Source organism: Aspergillus puulaauensis, chromosome 3 (assembly GCF_016861865.1).
Source record: "Aspergillus puulaauensis MK2 DNA, chromosome 3, nearly complete sequence".
NCBI lineage: Eukaryota > Fungi > Ascomycota > Eurotiomycetes > Eurotiales > Aspergillaceae > Aspergillus > Aspergillus puulaauensis.
Genome location: NC_054859.1, coordinates 2,875,005 through 2,894,088, shown reverse-complemented (window position 1 = coordinate 2,894,088; position 19,084 = coordinate 2,875,005). Strand labels below are relative to the sequence as shown.

The window sequence follows — 19,084 nt, the reverse complement described above, 5'->3', positions numbered from 1 at the left end:
TCTTCCGAGAATTAGTTAGGATAGTCTGACAACAGAAAATGTGCGAGGAAAAACAAGACAGAGTTTCTCGATAGAGAGTGAATATTGCGTCAGTCAATCTGAAGATTTGTCGCGCTGATAGAAGCCCGAACCCCACTCAGACTGTGGCCTGAGGCAGCCAGGTTTCAAGATGGGGGTGGGGCTGAGCACGAGGCATTCAAGATTCCAAATCGCGGCAGGTCAGATTCCGAGATTCGTGCTACTGCTGGATGGCTGTGATTATGGCCATAGCGCCATTGACGCACGCTTTACTCTTGCGGAGGAGACATGGACCCGCCATTGGTTGGTGCCTGAGCTCGTGTCTTGCTCTCAGTTGCTCTCAAGCAAGGAAGGAAAGTGCATTCTTGAACGCTTGAAGGCGAAACGCCCCGCCGGACAAGGAGCTCTCCATACTAGTCTACTACGCACTCCTGTACTCCTATAATTACAATTCTTGCTGCGACGGCCCCGGTGGATGGTCTGTTGTTGGGTTGGTGGATCGAGGGATACACCATAAGGTCTCACAAGTTCACAACAGCACCCGCCCAGGGTTGTAACTTAACATTTGATGCATCCTGCATGTGGTCGTCGCTGTCTGGCAGAGAAGCTCCAAGTCAATAAGGCAGCAAAAGCTCCCCCGGGCTGACTACCTGTACGACGTTGGTACGCGCAATTGCACTCTGAACAGCTGTTTCAAAGTGGCTTTGGTGTGATCCCTTGCGCTGATTGTTAGGAAGTTCAGCAAGATCGGCGCCCTGTCTGTCATGTTTCTGACGAGGTCGGTTATTTTGTTCGGATGAATGGTCACAAGCGAATCAGTCTAGCAGATACTGGAATAGTGATAAGAATAACACAGAATATTAATATATTAATGTCACAATCACATATCGTAGCTCGGTTTCGCCTTGTGATAGCAAGGATTCGTGGAAACGCGAATACGCGTCACATGATCCAAGTGGCGGTCATTTATGGAAAGTTATTCGCCACTGCGGTATGGCCGCGGTAAATACGGCTCGGAGGAGTGGCTCCGCCGGGATCCTCCTTCAGTCCTTGACTGACGAGGCTGCGAAGTGCTTCCACCACCACCAACATTCCTCATCTGCTAGCCGCCTTGGAAGAGGGGTTCGTTCCATCTCCAACTCCCTCTTCCTGTCGTCACTCACATTCCTTCTTCCAATATCACCCCGTCCCGAACCGCCCAGTTTACCTTCGTTCTGCTGCCTCGCATCCGCTCCCTTCCCAGCCTTGACCTCATTCCTTTCTTCGGCGTCAATGCGTCCCAACTGAACCCATTAGCGCCTCTTTGAGTTACGCGCCGATACGAATCCTGTCTTCCAGCTCAATATCTCGCAAATCCAATCTCCAGCACTCTTTCTTCGATTCGATCCGCTTTCATGAGAGCGACAGATTGACTATCTGCCTAATAGTGACGTCTATCTGGCCCCGGCATTTCCCTCCGTCGCCGACTCCCCGACTAGATTCTCCCCACCATGGCAGAGTATGTCTCCAAACTCAGAGCGATATGAAGCAAATTCTAATTTAGCCATAGTTTAATCGCCTTCCATTCCTACTACTCTCACCAGAGTTTCCTCTCACCCTCAAACATGATTCCACGCCCCAGCCACAAACGCTCCCTTTCCTCTGGTAATAGGTCTGCTTCGCCAGATCGACAAGTTACGAAAGCCAAATCCACAAATGACCTTTCGAAAATCGCCGCCACAACCCCGGCTACAGCCGTTCGATCCTCAAGTGAAGGCGGATTAACCGACGCTGGTTTCAGCACGTTGAAGGACCCGAGACTTGTACCGAGCTCTGAATCATCAGAATCGTCTACACCACCTTCGCATCACCCAGATCTCAACGATGAAGTCGCAACGTTGAGTTCAAAGCTAGTACAAGCCATCAACAATCAGACAAAGCTCGACGATACTCTAGTCGCCACCCGTCAGGAATTGGAGCAAGCCCAGGACAAGGCCCGCGCCCTAGAGTTAGAGAACGCTAAATACCGACGGGACATTGATGAGGGGGTATATGTGAAGAAAGCCGACATGGACGATGGATTTGCGCGTCTGGAAGCCTCTTTGGAAGAGGAGAAGACGCAGCGTATTATGATCGAGAAGGAAAAGAAAGGCATTGAACAGGAACTAGAAACACTCACTGCGGCTCTTTTCGAGGAAGCGAACAAGGTAAATAAACGACCAGGTCATTCCTTTAAATTCCTTCGGATCTCTTTCTAACCTCGGTTCGATAGATGGTTGCTGCTGCCAAACTCGAGCGCGAAGCTGTGGAGAAGAAAAACGAACAGTTGCGCTCTCAAGTCAAAGACACAGAGTCGCTCCTCGCCTCGCATCAGGAACAACTGGCCGAGTTGAAATCCGTCCTTCAGGTTATGAATATTTCAAAAGATGACCTTGATGGCCGCACAGCTATTTCTACAGCGCCACCTTCTCCAGCTGGCCCTTTACAACCACCCGCATTTACAAGGAAGAGCATGGAAGCTACAGATATTCCTAGCGATGTTATATGCGCCGAGATCGCTCCAGGCCCTTCTACAAGCTTCCCTGAGCTCATCAAGACTGTATGTCGAACTGACGTACTAGGGTACGAAGATTTTCGGGAGCTATTTACTGCAGCAAAAAGCTCTAAACCACCAAGTCGAGCGACCAGTGGGTCATATTCTGGGTTGAATGTCATGAGCTTAGCTAGTTTCAGCGGCGCGGGATTCGGCTCGGCCTCCTCGTCACCCTCCAAATCTCAGACCCATTCACCGAATGGAAGTGTTTCCTCGCCGCAGCCAGCAACTGCGAGCATTCCTCTGAAGGATGCGCGTTTTTACAAGCGCGCACTTATGGAAGATATTGAACCGACTCTTAGACTTGACGCAGCTCCAGGAATATCTTGGCTAACCAGACGATCTGTACTAAGTGGTATCTGTGAAGGAAGTCTTGTTGTCGAGCCGATGCCATCAAATGTCAAGAAATATGAGTTTCCGTGCTCTCTCTGCGGCGAACGGCGGAACGGCTTTGATAACGAGCGGACCCACCGTTTCCGAACTTCTGACAGTGAAACAGCGCAGCGATATCCGTTGTGTGTCCTCTGCCTAGAGAGGGTGCGCTCGTGCTGTGAGTTTACAGGCTATCTTCGACTCATTCTTGACGGCCACATCCACGCCGAAGATTCCGACGATTTACAGGAAGCATGGGAAGAAACAGTTCGCCTAAGAGAGAGGATGTTTTGGTCCAGAATTGGCGGTGGGATCGTACCCATTTTCGCTCAAACGAGTGCCCCAGAAGACCAGCCCGAAGAGCGCCAGCCCGATGTCAATACTCCTATCCAAAAACCCGTGGTGAAAATCGAACAGAGCGATATACAGAACGCTACTCTTGATCAGGAGAAAATTGCTGCAAACATTCAGCATGTCGCGGCAGACGCCATGACATAAGAGTTCTATTACTAGGCATGCCTAATTTATCACTTTGGCATTGACGGCATGTCTCCCTTTCTATCTCAAGAATCGAATTGGCAAAATACCGTTCGTGCAGAACTTCAACATTTGTCAAACAACCATTCAGAAATTAGAACCGCTCCGCAGTTTGAACAACATTTCTACACGTCAGCGGCAGGCCATAGCGGGATATAATTCAAGGTAGCATGGCCTCAAGCGCGGGCCGCTTGTTATCATTTTTTCTCGGTTATGCTCCTTACTCTCTATTCACACCGTGCCAACGGGTATTCGTGGTGTTGTCGCTTTTAATATCTTGTGTCTGTCTATCCCCCACGACCAACTTACGCGGCCCCATGTTGTATTACTACTAATATTTCTTTGCTTCGTTTGATCTCTGTATATGGTCTTATTTCCTAATATTTTCTTTTCCAGTGTTCTTTGTTATTTTTTTTTTTTTAACTGCGCTATTCCCTTTAATCTGTTGGGGCATTCATCATACGGCGCAACGGAGTACTTTTGTTTTGTTCACCTCCCATGGGTGATTCGATTCATTGCTGATTCTGTTTCCTAATATACATCGATGGCTGCAAGGTCTTATGCATGAAGGGGATGATCTACGAAATGGTTAGTTGCTATACCATAAGTTTATGGCATTGATATCACATTGCAATTCAAAAATGATTTTTCAACAAGACTATCTTTCCAAACACCGAAGCTTTTAGTTTAAATACCGGAGTAACTGACTAATTGTAGGTTCAACACGCCAGTAGATTTGTGGGACAGTCATAAAACACAATAAATACTCTACAGGTAGAAACGGATACTCTTAGGACAAGAAACTATAGTACTATTTCGAGAAAAGTTCCCATAACCATGAAACTCCAGAGAATGAAGACAACGCCAACACAATAGGCTCCCAATGAAAATTTATGTCCTCATCATTGCTTATACCGCTCATGAAGATGCCTGATCTGATCCTCGATATTCATGTTTTGAGGGTTCTGTGGCCCGCCCATAGGGCCCTGCTGCTGCGGCCCGGCTCCCGGGGCTCCTTCAAACGCCATACGCTTCTTCCTGGCCTCTTCCTCGGGATCAGGAACGCCTTGGAGAGCAGTAGAATCAAATACGTCGCTTCGCTGACTAGCAAGTCGTTTGAGATTACCAACCACGTCTGCTGTAGAAAGGTTGGTTGTTGCGGTTCGAGCCTGGGTCTTGGCCTGCTGTTCTCGCCAGCGGGGGTCCAGCATTTCAATGCGCATGTGTTGTTGCAATTCTGCTTCGGGAATTTGTTGTTTACAGTTTGGACAGAGAGCCATAGCACCTGCGGCGTTCTGGCGGCGAGCTTGCGCACGTGGGACGTAGTCGGAGCGGATGCGCATTGGTTGCTGGCCCGGAGCGGCTTTGGCGGCGGCAGCTTGTTCACGGGCCTCCATGCGTTCTCGGATACGTTGCTCTTCTTCTTGGGCTGCAGCTGTTGCGGCAACTGGCGGAATTGGAACGGCTTGTGGTGGTTGCGGCTGAGGGGAATACACAGGACCGACTGGTTGAACGGCGGGCTGCGGTTCTTGCTGTGTGGGGTAGGCGTTGTAGTACGTGGGTGTTTCCATTTCGGTTGGCATTGCTTCTTCAATGCGGAGAGGATTGAGCGACATCATTGCTTTCTGCTCTAGGGAAGCCGACTGCAGGTCGTTTAGGGAGGTTGGCGGAGGCAGGTCGGCTTGATCGTCTGCTTCCGTGAAGAGAACCGTTTCCACGACCACGAAGTCATGCCAGTCAATTTGCGCATACTCTATCCGCTCAGCTTCTTCCTCTTCTTCCTTCTTTTGTTTCTGCTGCTCCTGGTATTTCACCCATTCCGCGCGCTCCCTTGCGCGCTCTAGAATATGAAACCTATTCTTCACATTGTGCCTTAGTTCTGCCATTCTCTTCTTCTGAGAAGTAGCTTCATCGACGCCCTCTGGTCGCAAAAGAATAGTGTACTGGTCGACCAATCGCGTAAAAAACTGATAGAGACTGTGCTGTGGTCGAAGGAAATCAAACTGGAAGTTCCTCGCTTCTCGCTGAGAAAGAGCCGTCATAAAAGACTTTCCCCGTTTGGCTACAAAAAGAGCTGTGAGCCTGACAACTTCCAAATCTTGCGCATTGATGATCGGCATTCGTGCTGAGAAGTGGAACTCTGGAGGTTCTACAGGTCCTTTGGGGGCTTCGGGTGCTGGAGTCGGAGTCGGCTCGCCTGGGCGGCCAGCAGACACATCAGTCCCTCTCCCCTCCTTGATCTCATTGAGACGCCATTGGTAGAATGGTGCATACGGGTCATTCAAGCTTAGGAAGGAAAATTTAGGATTGTTCCGTTCCTTTTCGCGTACGCGATCTAAGAAACCGCAGAGTTAGTTGCAGTCCTCAGGTAGCGTCTTCGAAAATTAAGAAATTGCAAAATACCTTCAAATACAGCGCCATTCCGGGCAACATAGCCAGCTGTCTTCTCAACGATCGCTATACAAGCCGTTAGCACGCGCATTACCTCACAGATGTGTTGAGAGAACTGACCTCGAATGTCCTTTGGTGGCAAGACCACCCCCTCGGGATGTTTGCCCACATCGTCCGGGACGGTTGGCGTATTGCCATTACTCACGGATGCCATCTTAGCGACACCGGGAAGAGCGTTCGGTGGGTGAGGAGGATGATGGGAGGGCGATCTAGAAACTTGGGGTTGATCCCAAATGCCAGACTCGGCTTCATCTTTCTCGCGACCGAAGCGGTTAGTGTAGCCGCGCGCCTCGCTGCGGCTGCTGTGACTGGACCAATGTGCCGCGAGCTCTAGGCCGAAACAGGACGGTGATCATCTTATGTAAGCTCAGGTGTTCTCCGGCTGTCGCAGCCTCAAAAGTGAGACGAGTGAACTTCGGCTGGTTTCAGGCCCCATCAAGACCATCAGGGCGAATGCTCCAGGTCCAGCGACCAACAATAATTACTTTAAGCACATTCTGTAGTGAATTAATTGTTGAAGTAATCTGTAGTATGGACCGGCTGTTTTCGGCCAATACCTTGCATCTAGACCCCTGCCACCAGCTTGGATGCTCAACTGCTTAAAGCGGGTTGGCCTCACCTCCCTGAAAAGGGAGTTCCACTGTTCACTGTTAACCGCATCCACACGTGTTAAGTTCATCACTTGGCTTTCTTTCACCACTCCATCCTACCATTTCATAAGGCTCTCTCGCTTCTCCTTTTCTTCCTTGGTCATGGCGCTGTATGACTAGTGGCCACTGCTTATTCAATTCTCCTATTCCTGCTGTTCCCAAATATCAATTATTTACCCTTACCAGCTTGAACCTTGGCGGCGCCTCTACGTCGGCGTATTGTCGAGCTGCCAGCTTCAATTCCGTGCCAGTCGACTGCTCCTCGACCCCTCTAAATGATCTTTTAATTCTTTGTCGTCTATTCATACCATTGGAATACCTCACACTCCTTTTTACCTATTTATAAACTTCTCTGCCGCGCCCTCGGAGTCCCCGCTCCAAAATGGCGCCGCAATCCAAGAACACCTTGGACGTTCGCCCTACACGGGCCTCGTCTCGCTCCCCCAGTCGCTCGCCCCGGCCGAAGAACCGCAAGAAGGCTGCTGCTGCCTCCTCGAGCTATCAATCAGATGGCGTCACAAATAATAATATATTCAATCTCCCAACGTCCGATTACAAGGTTATGGTTCTGGTGACAATAGTTGCCGCCGTGGTGCGGCTCTTCAGAATCTACCAGCCGACAAGCGTTGTCTTTGATGAAGTGCAGTATGTCCTGACCCATTTGGGATATCCATTCTACGTGTATGCGTTTCTAATATGGAATGAACAGCTTCGGTGGATTCGCGACGAAATATATCAAGGGCCGCTTCTTCATGGACGTTCACCCTCCTCTCGCCAAACTCCTCATTACACTGGCCGGATGGCTTGCTGGGTTTAAGGGCGACTTTGATTTCAAGGAGATTGGAAAGGATTATCTTGAACCCGGGGTGCCTTATGTGGCGATGCGAATGCTCCCCGCAATCCTGGGAGTCCTGACAGTGCCAATTATGTTCTTGACTTTGAAGGCTACGGGTTGTCGTACCGCCACCGCTGTGCTGGGTGCTGGTGCCATCCTCTTTGGTGAGTGTCTCAGATCGAGTCAGCAAGGAAAAGTATGTATACTAATTCTGCGCAGAGAATGGATTAGTCACACAATCTCGCTTTATCCTCTTGGACTCTCCCCTAGTGTTTTTTACGGCCCTCACTGCTCTAGCCTTCACTTGCTTCACAAATCAGCATGAACTGGGTCCGTCGCATGCCTTCCGCGGACCCTGGTGGTTTTGGCTGGCAGCTACTGGCTTGTGTTTAGGTGCTACTCTGAGCGTCAAGTGGGTCGGTCTGTTTACAGTTGCCTGGGTTGGTTCTCTGACTATCCTGCAACTGTGGGTGGTACTCGGCGACACAAATAATGTCACTCCCGTATGTGGTTCTTGCTTTCCAACAATTCAATACTTTTTACTTACCGATTATTTAGCGCCTCTGGTTCAAACATTTCTTTGCCCGGGTGTTCTGCTTGATTGTGATTCCCTTGGGATTCTATTGCGCTATGTTCGCAATCCATTTCCTATGCTTGGTAAATCCGGGAGAGGGTGACGGATTTATGTCCTCTGAATTCCAGGCTACTCTGAACTCCAAGGGCATGGCAGCTGTGCCTGCAGACGTTGTCTTCGGCTCACGTCTTAGCCTCCGCCACCATAATACGCAGGGGGGATATCTACATTCCCACAGTCATATGTACCCCACCGGCAGCAAGCAGCAGCAGATTACCCTGTACCCTCACAAGGATGACAACAATCTATTCGTTGCCGAGAATCAGACCCAACCTCTTGGCCCCGATGGGGCAGAAATTATGGGGCCCCTTGCGTGGGACAATATCACTACAAATTATATCGAGGACGGCGCTGTTATTCGACTCAACCACATATTGACCGGCCGACGAATTCACTCGCACAATGAGCGGCCTCCAGTGACTGACGTCGACTGGCAATTCGAAGTTTCTGCATACGGATACGAAGGATTTCCTGGCGATGCGAACGATTACTGGCGCGTTGAAATCGTCAAGTCTATGTCAGACGGAGAGGAATCAAAGAAACGACTACGGACTATTCAGTCAAAATTCAGACTTGTTCACGTTATGACCGGCTGCGTTCTATTCTCCCACAAGGTCAAACTTCCCGAATGGGGGTTCGATCAACAGGAAGTTACCTGCGCAAAGAGCGCCTCTATGCCTAACAGCATTTGGTACATTGAAAACAACAAGCATCCAATGATACCTCCAGATGCGGAGAAGGTCACCTACCGAAACCCCGGCTTTTTTGGCAAGTTCTTCGAACTCCAGAAGGTGATGTGGACTACCAACGCCGGGCTGACGGATTCCCACGCCTGGGACTCCCGCCCACCATCATGGCCAACTCTGCTCCGTGGTATCAATTTCTGGGGTAGAGACCACCGTCAGGTCTACCTCTTCGGGAACCCATTTGTCTGGTATTTGTCTACCGCAGCTGTTTTGGTTTATGTGGTCTTCAAGGGAATTTCTGCTATCCGCTGGCAACGGAACTGTGGTGATTATCGCAATTCCACCTTTAAAAGATTCGACTATGAAATTGGTACTGCGGTGCTCGGCTGGGGTTTCCACTATTTCCCGTTCTATCTCATGGCACGCCAGCTCTTCTTACACCACTATTTCCCTGCGCTGTATTTCGCTATCTTAGCACTGGCCCAGCAGTTTGACTTCATCACGAACCGTATCAGCAGCTTGGGCCTTCCCTCACGGCCTACCGTTGGAAAAGCTCTGGCTGGTGTCTTCCTCGGGCTCACGATCTTCACATTCACTCTTTACTCTCCTCTCGTCTATGGCAGCCCATGGACAAAGGATGCCTGTCGGCAAGTCAAACTCCTGAATACATGGGACTTTGACTGCAATACTTTCTATGCTGACGTAAGTAATTAAGAATGTCCATGCCAATAAAGAAGTCACCTAGTGTTTTTGAACAATAAAGTCTGACAATATCCATTAGTTGAACCAATATGTGACCCAGTTTGCAGGCGTAAACCAGGCTATTCCAACGACGCCAGCAGCTATCCCCCAATCTTCCAAGCCTGCCCAGGTTCAGCCAAAGCAAGAAAAGCAGGAGAAGAAGGAGAAGAAGGAGGAGAAGAAGCAAGAGAACTTCGAAAAGAAAGAGGGAAAGAAAGAACAAAAGCCCGGTAAAGATGAAAATCCCAAGGCGAGCATCACAACAAGCACTCCAAAAATTCGCGGAACCCAGGCGCGAGTAGAGTACCGTGACCAACAAGGAAATATCCTTGATGAGGCTGTGGTTGAATCACTGCGAAAGGAGGGCAAGGTATCGTTCGAGACGAAGCACGAGACCCGAACCCGCCTAGAGCATGGCCATATAGTCGATGTTGTTGACGGCAAGGTTGCCCCTCCTCATCCAGATGTTGAAGGCCAAAACCCTGAAACCCAGGAGAAGCCTGAGGAAATTGCGGAAGATAGCCCAGCCGCCGCAGCTAGTGCAGGAAGCTCTGTGGAAGAGCCCAGGTCCCCCGAAGCCAAGCCAGCCAGTGAGGGAAATGAGGCGACACCCTGAAGGGATATATAAGTCGGCCTGCATTCCGGCGTACCTGCCATATTCTATTCTCTCTCTTCAAATTTCCCTATGGTTTGACAAATTTGACTTCTCTGTACTTTTTTTTTATAATAATTCTCTATTCTGAACGGACGAATTGTGACATTGTACATGTTTACTTTTGATAGCGCTATATAAGCTTACAGGTGTAGAGTAACAAATGAAATCTCCAATTGAGTCACGTAAAAGCAAATTATGCACAAGCTCTCGAACAAAGAGTTTCTTCCCCATCATCTAGTCTTCACACAACGATTTTAGTGTACAGCAATCACCATTTGAGGTACTTCCAGCTCAAACATACTGGCAGTCCATAATCCATATCTAAAAATCGTATTCCTCCTTGCCGTACTTGTTGAAACGTTCGTGGAGGTCCTGGTGGGGAGGGAGACGGAAAGTCAGCTAAAACGCATTTCTCGGAGCAGCATTCAGGCAAACAAAACCCATGATTCATACCTCTGGCAGAGTAACGTTGGGAACAATGACAGTGTTCAGAGCACTGGGGGCGTTCCTCAGGGGCTGGTTCTTGTCACCACCGGGGTGGTACTGGTACTTGTAGGATTTGCCGCCCTCGTCCTCACGCTCCCAGGGCATAGAGCTGTCGGGGATGCGGACGTTGCTCTCGGAGGTGACGGAGGTGGGCTTCTTGCCGAAGTACCTATTGACACGAATCAATTAGCAACTGATATTTAAAACCAATATGCCATTGAGCTTCAATTGGGATGACTAGGAGTTGCCGCTTTCGACATCTCCTGACGATACCAAATATGGCATGATCAACTTACCAGCCAGCAATCAAGAAAGCACCAGACATAACACCGAGCAAAACCTATTTCCAATTAGACACGTATGCCTTCAAAATATGACTTCAAGTCGACCAAATTCGTCTGGAAGTCCGTACATAGAGCTCGGGGTCACGCTTGGGAGCCTTGTCGAGGCTTGATTCCTCCATCTTGGAGCTGTAAAGGCGGCGCTGGGGAGCGCGGAAAACAGCCTGGCGGGCAAAGGCCCGGCGAGAGGCCATGGCAGCAATTGAAGACATGGCGTTGAGTTGGGTAAACGGAGTGCGGTGGCTGCGAGGACTGTAAAGGAGCACTTTGCGGCAGAAGTGGGAGGGCGAACTTGGAGGTGAGGTCTCGGACGATGACGGCGCAATCATAAGATCGCATCCGGTTGGTCAGTCGCATAGTGTGGCGCTTAGTCATTCGGCCTACCGAAGAGACCAAACAACTCGCGATTGTATCATGGGTCCGGTCGGCCTCCTCCAGTGTCCGTGCTTCTGCTCGCCTTCTTAATATCGCTCCCTTAGTCCCTTTCCTCTTTTTCGCGCGCCCTGGAGAATTGGTGGCAATGTTGGTGGCGTAACGTCGACGTGCTGCTCAGCTTTTGCGAGTAGTTGTCCTACTTTGAATTCGCAAGGTATGTGGTTGAACCCCCTTCGGCGGAACAGGGGCTCCCAGTCTCCTTATCTTGAAATGTGCGGGCTGGTAGAATTTAAGGCGCAAAATGCTAACTATATATCTTCAGCTCTAGGCCACATACGCTCTTTACCCTGCTGGTTGCTCTTGGGTTGATATTGCGTTTTGCTCTTGTCGCTCCTTACCACCTCCTGGGCTTTCGCAAAATACTGTACGCGAGTCTCCACCGCGACATAATATTCCGCGAAACCGATAATCAACACATCACATCGTTTCCAATATCTTCCGACTACAATGGCGTTCCAGTCAAGCAATTCGGAAAACAATGAATCCACAAATCCCCCCACACAGCATTCTTTGGGTCTCCCGCGCCCCCCGTCCGTCGGGGGTATTTCGTCGCGAGTGACGGATGTGTCTGAGGATGGCGACAATTCACGGACAAATACTATGTCGTCACAGGTACCACAGTCGCGACCATCTGTGTCCCGAAGAGGGCCTCCGCCAGCAAGGAGCTCCATTGCTTCTGCCAACCAAATAAGACCAGAAAGCTCGGGAAGCAGGTTAAGCCGCACTCACATCCCGTCGCTCGCTGCGTCCGGCTTCTTCCGGCCCATGTCATCGCAACGCCTGCAAGCTCATCGAGGCCGTCCGGTAACAAAGGAGACGACCGCTTCGACAGAGGATTGGGGGGATCAAACCAACCACAACAGACGGAGCTTAATATCGAACAGCACCTTCCCAAACTCTCTTCCAGCAGTGGAGCAAGAGGTTCCCCCTTCGCGCGATACCGAGTTCACCGACCCCATTATCCCGGATAGAAACAACTCAAACGCCAGTCCTACAGTAGATACGACGGTGAGAAGTGAAAGTGCAAACCTTATACATGACAGGGAACGCCCTCCACAACTCAACCTAGGCGTGAACTACAGAGGCACAAACGAAATTGAGACCCCCCAAAGATCCCCGCTTTCTTTTCTCTCGCTGCAGAATAGGAATGGCCACGCAGAAAATCGCGATAGCAGAACGCATGAGCGGTTGTCGTCCGCCGATTCGTCACCAAAATCTATTGAAAAGAGGGCGGAGCCGGTAAAGAAGGGAAACAAAGGCAAAAACTACGAGTATTTCGTCGGGAACACCATCTTTTGGGGAGGGGGCAGGTTCCAAAATTCCAGAGACAAACCGGTCAACATTGCAACAGGGTTCCTCGTGCTTGTACCCACGGGCCTGTTCTTCGGGTTTTCGTATGGATCCCTTTCTCTAAACCACCAACGTTCCATTTTTAATAACTGTTCTAGGGCTCCCTGGCTGTGGTACAACATATCTCCAGCTATCCCGGTTGTGTTTGGCTATATCTTCTATCTATGCTTCTCCTCATTCATACACGCATCTGTGGTTGATCCCGGGGTAAGCTAAGACTTTCTTTTATCCTTTGTTGATTCCCGCTGATTCGCCCTAGATCATTCCTCGTAATCTCCATCAGATGCCTCCCCCTGACCCATCCGAAGATCCTCTCGCTGTAGGCCCACCGACGAACGACTGGGTAATGGTGAAGCTCGCAACCTCTGATGTCGCCGCCATGGATGTACCCGTCAAGTACTGCAAGACCTGCTCAATCTGGCGGCCCCCGCGGTGTTATCACTGTCGCGTCTGTGATAATTGCGTTGAGACCCTTGATCATCACTGTGTTTGGCTGAACAACTGTGTTGGCCGCCGAAACTACCGATATTTCTTTGCTTTCGTCAGCACCTCTACGTTACTCGCCCTCTTCTTACTGGGTGCGAGCTTAGCGCACATTCTGGTGTATCGATCACGAGAGGGTATTAGTTTTGGCGACACCATCGATAAGTGGAGAGTGCCTTTTGCCATGGTGATATACGGAGCTCTAGCCGCACCCTATCCCGCCTCGTTATGGGCATATCATCTCTTCCTTGTTGGCCGCGGCGAAACTACCCGCGAATACTTGAACTCGCACAAATTTGCCAAGGCCGACCGTCACCGTCCTTTCACACAAGGGAACATGATCCGAAATTGGATGGCAGTATTTGGGCGAGCGCGGCCACCAACATACATGCAATTCAAAGAATACTATCAAGAAGGAGACCAACGACTGAGTACGATGAAGCGAAAATTTCTTCCTCGCAATACTGAACCGCAAAACGATATTGAGATGCAGCGTGTACCTCCTCCCAACTGAGGTTGGGGTTTGCTCTATTTATTTTATCTTCTTTTGATACCTTCATTTATTGACGATTTCCTATTACTTCTTTTACTACTTTGCATCTTACAATCTGGTCTCGGATTTAATTCTCTCTTTTCACAACTCTTTTCCCTTTCTTTCTGTTCATATAGTGGCGGGTTTGTATGTATACTAGGTAACTAGGTACCCGCTAGGTTTCGCTTTTGGGGTTTTAATAAATGGATTGACGGCTGTACTAGGTAACGGATTTTTATTTGATGTATAAAACTAAATTAATCTCGTGGTGAGTCACTGGAAGTGTGGTGACAATTATAATCGTCGTTGTTATATATAATGTTGTCTCACGACATAAAGTGGTGGTTCCGTTTTGCAGCAACCCGTAACTTTATGCAAACACAGTATAATGTTGGACAATTCAATTTCATCTACTTCATTACTACTAATACCATGGTATTTACAAGCGAAATATCGCTAGACCCTAGGGAATTATCATTGCAATGCCAACGGACATCATATTGTTATTCACAGTACAGAGTATAGCCCCGTAGTACAAAGCAGCAGAGGCTGAAATCGATTACCATACCATATACCATACCGGGTATACGATGTAACCAGGAACCGCGCGGTAGCCAATGAATTTCAATGGCAATAACCGTGTGGGGACAATACTGCGCTAGTGTTGATTAGGGCAAGTGCGAAATTCCTCTGATCCACAGCATCAACTGGGTTGGAAGTATTGAGATAAAGACAACTTAACCTGTGATAATACTTGGAAGCCTAATTATAGAGCTAATAAGGGAGGGTAGAGTTTATTTGGCTATCCGGGCGGGTTATAGAAGACCGGTTTATTAGTGTGTGGGTGGCTGGGTCGGATAATAGCATCTGCATTGCCGCATCGTTGTCCTGTAGTAATTACTAGCAACCAGCGCAGTAGGAGTTGACGGGAGATATTTTGTTGAAAAATAATAATCATTCGTTGAGAAATCTTCTCAGATAAGTGGTGGTTTTCCGGTGGGACATGATATTGTGAGCTGCTCGATCATCGCGGGGCCGACTGACTTTGATGGAGGTGGGATGATGGAGATGTAATTTCATAGAGTTGAATGAGGAAAAGGAAAAGGAAGAGAAGATAAAACCAAGGCGCTACAATAACACAGGTCACCCATCCTTGTCATTCTGGTGTGTTGTAGTTAGCGCTACCACGATTTGAACAGGCCGTGAGACAAAATCCTGAGCCCGAGACATCGTGAAAGGCTGAAAAGTTTAATGGCGGATATTTCGCGTTTACATTTACCCAAACCGTGGTTAGAAACCGTAGCCTGACACACAAACAGTGTTAATTGCCTGGAAGGAAATCCGTTTGGACTCCTGGACTCTCCTCTCCGAGGTCGCCGTCTTGGAGTGTCAAGAGAACGCCTGACGATGACACCACCACCACTGGTGAGTTCGGTCTATTAAGCTGGACAGTAGTGATATCAGCTACAGTAGGAGATATTGATACCTTTGTCGTCAGTTGGGACCAAGCATAACCGAAAATCCTATATCCATGGGCGTGCTTGTCTTCAGGATTACTCTCGCAACCCTGAGTTGGGAAAAGGGATGCGGGCAATATCAGAATTTCTCAGATCTATGCTGGGTGTATTTTCAAGAAACCTGGGCTCTCGAAAGGCCATAATGCGTGTAACTGCCGATTGTTTGAAATTGCTGCACACGACAATGTAACTTCTAGGGCGGTTCACCAAGTGGGTGGAAGGGGTACCTATAGATCGCAGCGGCTTCTGGCAGTATCAGCAGCGCGAGGGGCCCGTTGGAAGCAAGCGCAGACATAAAAAAAGATAGAATTGGAGCCGTAGAGCAAGAACGAGGCAGAGTGAGGGATTTGGTGATGGCAAAGTGCAGCAGTTGGGGGCATTCCGCGGCTGACTACGGGAGTGTTTCGTTCAACCGTCCCAGTTCCTTCTCTCCTGCCCTCCGCATCCTCCTCCCGTCGCTCTTCCCTCCTTCCTTTCTCCCATTACACCCAACTCCCACTCCTTCCCCTTCTCCCTCGCTTTCGACCCCCCTCTACATCCCGACAAGCTAGTATCCTCGTGCGAAAATGCTCTGTTGCCTGTAGACCCTTTCTTGCTCTCCTGATAAGCGGATTCGGCCTCTCCAGCTTCTGGCCCAGCCCAGCTTAAGACGGAACACAACTTTCGTACTTAGGACACGACCCTCGGAATCCCAGGCCTGCATATTATCCAGCAACTCTTGGTGTTATTGAACCCACCCCAGCCACGAATCCCATCGTCCGCTCTCGACCTGTGCCGTGTGATGGATACTCGATTAGGATTGTCCGGCGCGTCTCCCGCAACTCCCGCAACAATCTCAGACCTCGTGAAGCACTCCCACGAACCCCACGGCCACGCAATGGCCTTTGAATATACCGAGCAACTTCTTACCCCTGAGAACAGCCGGTCCGAAACTTCAAGCAACAATGAAAACGCGTCAAACGAGGAAAAACCGACCCTACGTCGACGATCTACACGTGTGACGCGCGCCTCGTTGCGGGGAGCGACAGAACTCGATGTTAACACAGAGACAGATAGCCATGAAGTATCATTGTCTGTAGCGACCACGGAACACACCAGTTTGAATGATACTCTCGACAATGGCGCCGCGGAGCGGGGGAAGAACTCCCACTCCTCCCATCTCCGCCACAGTATTGCGATCATGGAATCAGCTTTGCATAGCGAAACGAGTCCCGCGCAAGACCCAATGGATATTGATGACCATCCAATGGCCCCTGACACTCCTGTTTCCAAGTCGTCCAATGGGTCGCAAACCGAAGACGTGTCCGTCGCCTTGCCGCCCCGAACTCTGCGCAAGCGCGTGGAGCAAGCATTGGCTCGAGACAAAGGCAGCAGATCAGAGAATGCCTCTGGGTCTACAAATGCGGATAACAAAACCCCAATGAGGCGCTCATCTCGTCTGAGTCTGCTAGAAAAGGTGTCCGATCTTGCTGGCCGTGCCAGTAGTGTTCTGGGCAAACGTTCAAACAGCACGAGGGAGAAAGGAAAGGAATCAGACAGGCGATCTAGTCTTCGACCCCGGCAACTTGCTACGTCCAAGGAAGAACCAACCCCCAAAGAAGAACCACCGACAAAGAAACGACATGTTTCTGATAATGAACTTCTAGCCAAGGGTAAACCAGAACCGGAAACAACCAAGGAGGAGCCTACATCCCCAGAAGTTATCAATAGATTTAAAGAGAAGCGTTGGCTGAGCCATGGGCTTTATTCTGGACAAGAATATACGAACTCGCGACCAAGCCAAAAGAGAACCGAAAAGGCAAGGAGGAAAAGCCACAACCAAACCCCAGCAAACCACCAGAGGAGGTTTCTACCACTGCCGATGTTCGCCGGAGAGAGATTGCTTCAGACTGGACGAGATTTTGAACTTCCTTTCGATATCTACTCCCCTCTTCCTCCAGGCCAGCCGAAGCCTAACGAGTGGAGGAAAACCAATAAAAGTATGTGGTTGCAATAAATCTGAATACTACTGGGATACTAATCTTTGGAACAGATGTCTTTGTTGGAGAAGCTGGCAGTATATGGCGAGCAAATAAAGAGGAGGAGTTATCGAAATGTACCTGCACACCAGAGAGCGGTTGCGACCAGTTTTGTCAGAACCGTTACATGTTTTACGAATGTGACAACAACATATGTGGTCTAGGGCCTGACTGTGGTAACCGAAACTTTGAAGAAATCAAACAGCGCGCGAAGGCTGGGGGGAAGTATAACGTGGGTGTAGAGGTGATCAAGACCGCAAATCGTGGGTATGGCGTCCGCAGTAACCGCACTTTCGAACCGAATCAGATTATCGTGGAGTACACCGGCGAAATCATCACCCAAGAGGAATGTGAGAAACGCATGCGGACTATATACAAGAAAAACGAAGTATGCTCCCTTCTGGTCTGAAACGTGTTCTAGGCTTGATTCTGACATATTGGCCAGTGTTATTACCTTATGTATTTTGACCAGAACATGATCATTGATGCTACCCGTGGTTCTATCGCTCGCTTCGTGAACCATGGCTGTGAGCCCAATTGTCGTATGGAAAAGTGGACTGTGGCCGGAAAGCCGCGCATGGCACTCTTCGCTGGTGATCGGGGGGTTATGACCGGAGAGGAATTGACATATGATTACAATTTCGAGTGAGTATCTATCTCTGCATCCCAAAGCGCCGACCTCCAACCAGTTGTACTGATTTCTTCTTAGCCCGTATTCGCAGAAGAACGTTCAACAATGCCGATGCGGCTCCTTACACTGCCGCGGTATCCTAGGCCCTCGAAAAAGAGAGAAGGAGCAGCGAGAAGAATTGAAAGCTGCCAAGATGAAGGAAATTGCGGACGCGAAGAAGGCGAATGCAGCAAAACGGAGAAAAGAGAATGCTCTTAATAAATCTCGCTCGCGCACTACCAAGAAGCGAGGGCCTTTAGCTCCATCATCTATCAAGTCTGGTGTCAAGAAAGCTGTTTCAAGGGCGCGCGCCACTGCCACAAAGGCTACCGTGTCTCGGAAAAAGCCAGCGAACGCGGCCAAGAAGTCGACAAATGCGTCTCCAAAGAAGGCATCAACGAATTCGAAGCGTGGCGCAACCGTCAAGTTGCCTACGATTAAAGCAAGTCGGGCGAAAGCTAAGACAACGGTGCGGGTTAAAAAGTCTGCCCAAACTGCAAAGCCCAAGATCGAGAAGGCCTCTGCGCCGCCATCTAAGTCACGCAAGCGTACCACGGAAACCAAGACCAAAACCGCTGCTGGAGCGAAGAGCCCACCTGCTCTCAAACAACCGAAGCCAAAGAAGGATGTTTTGAAAGATATTCGCGCAACAGTCAACAGGGGAACTGCTACACACTCCCCGAGGGCAAAGCCCCCAGCCCGCACGTACGGCCGCTCCGCTAGGACAAAGACAAATTGATTGAACTGTTGGGCACAGTAATTCTTGTGGAGATTTGGCTCCTGTTGGAAGCCTTTCGCCTTTTGTGTATAGTTGATGCCCGTTGGGGACATTGAGCAGCTTTTTTGGCACCTTCTCATTTGGGTCCCTGCTCTGTTCTTCCATTGCTTCTTTTCAAGGAATCCCGAGGTATTTTGGGCGCATTCGTCTTGTCCGGTTACAGCACTCCTTGGGGTCCTTCAAGTTTGAGGGTTTGGCGTTCTTGTATGTCAATTTTGGGATACGTACGGCCCATCTCTTGGTCTGTTTTGATTTTATCTGAGCCTATGCGTATTATGAGGATGTCCTTTTAGGTGTTATGTTGGTTCTATCTTTTCTATCGC

At 49.6% G+C, this 19,084-nt stretch overlaps 6 protein-coding genes across 6 annotated transcripts; 4 read left to right on the top strand and 2 right to left on the bottom strand.

Annotated features, from left to right (window-relative positions):
• Window positions 1-1,508: 1,508 nt before the first annotated feature.
• SEC2 (guanine nucleotide exchange factor SEC2) lies at window positions 1,509-3,460 on the top strand (the record flags this gene model as incomplete). Its single annotated transcript, XM_041702309.1, has 3 exons — window positions 1,509-1,516; window positions 1,568-2,204; window positions 2,270-3,460. 3 exons carry the CDS (start codon window positions 1,509-1,511, stop codon window positions 3,458-3,460), a joined length of 1,836 nt encoding a protein of 611 aa, XP_041555107.1.
• Window positions 3,461-4,401: 941 nt separating this feature from the next.
• PRP21 (putative pre-mRNA splicing factor) lies at window positions 4,402-6,104 on the bottom strand (the record flags this gene model as incomplete). The annotated part of the gene is made up of 3 exons (XM_041702308.1): window positions 4,402-5,834; window positions 5,903-5,956; window positions 6,011-6,104. 3 exons carry the CDS (start codon window positions 6,102-6,104, stop codon window positions 4,402-4,404), a joined length of 1,581 nt encoding a protein of 526 aa, XP_041555106.1.
• An 878-nt stretch (window positions 6,105-6,982) lies between these two features.
• Window positions 6,983-10,112, top strand: pmt1 (protein mannosyltransferase 1; the record flags this gene model as incomplete). Its single annotated transcript, XM_041702306.1, has 5 exons — window positions 6,983-7,245; window positions 7,310-7,599; window positions 7,655-7,938; window positions 7,994-9,457; window positions 9,537-10,112. 5 exons carry the CDS (start codon window positions 6,983-6,985, stop codon window positions 10,110-10,112), a joined length of 2,877 nt encoding a protein of 958 aa, XP_041555105.1.
• Window positions 10,113-10,472: 360 nt separating this feature from the next.
• APUU_31135S (uncharacterized protein) lies at window positions 10,473-11,190 on the bottom strand (the record flags this gene model as incomplete). The annotated part of the gene is made up of 4 exons (XM_041702305.1): window positions 10,473-10,523; window positions 10,605-10,806; window positions 10,934-10,977; window positions 11,050-11,190. 4 exons carry the CDS (start codon window positions 11,188-11,190, stop codon window positions 10,473-10,475), a joined length of 438 nt encoding a protein of 145 aa, XP_041555104.1.
• Window positions 11,191-11,860: 670 nt separating this feature from the next.
• erf2 (palmitoyltransferase ERF2) lies at window positions 11,861-13,760 on the top strand (the record flags this gene model as incomplete). The annotated part of the gene is made up of 3 exons (XM_041702304.1): window positions 11,861-12,807; window positions 12,862-12,970; window positions 13,023-13,760. The coding sequence occupies 3 exons, from the start codon at window positions 11,861-11,863 to the stop codon at window positions 13,758-13,760; spliced, it is 1,794 nt and encodes a 597-aa protein (XP_041555103.1).
• A 2,316-nt stretch (window positions 13,761-16,076) lies between these two features.
• On the top strand, window positions 16,077-18,722 carry APUU_31133A (putative histone-lysine N-methyltransferase (Ash1); the record flags this gene model as incomplete). Its single annotated transcript, XM_041702303.1, has 4 exons — window positions 16,077-17,274; window positions 17,328-17,701; window positions 17,759-17,958; window positions 18,023-18,722. 4 exons carry the CDS (start codon window positions 16,077-16,079, stop codon window positions 18,720-18,722), a joined length of 2,472 nt encoding a protein of 823 aa, XP_041555102.1.
• Window positions 18,723-19,084: the final 362 nt, after the last annotated feature.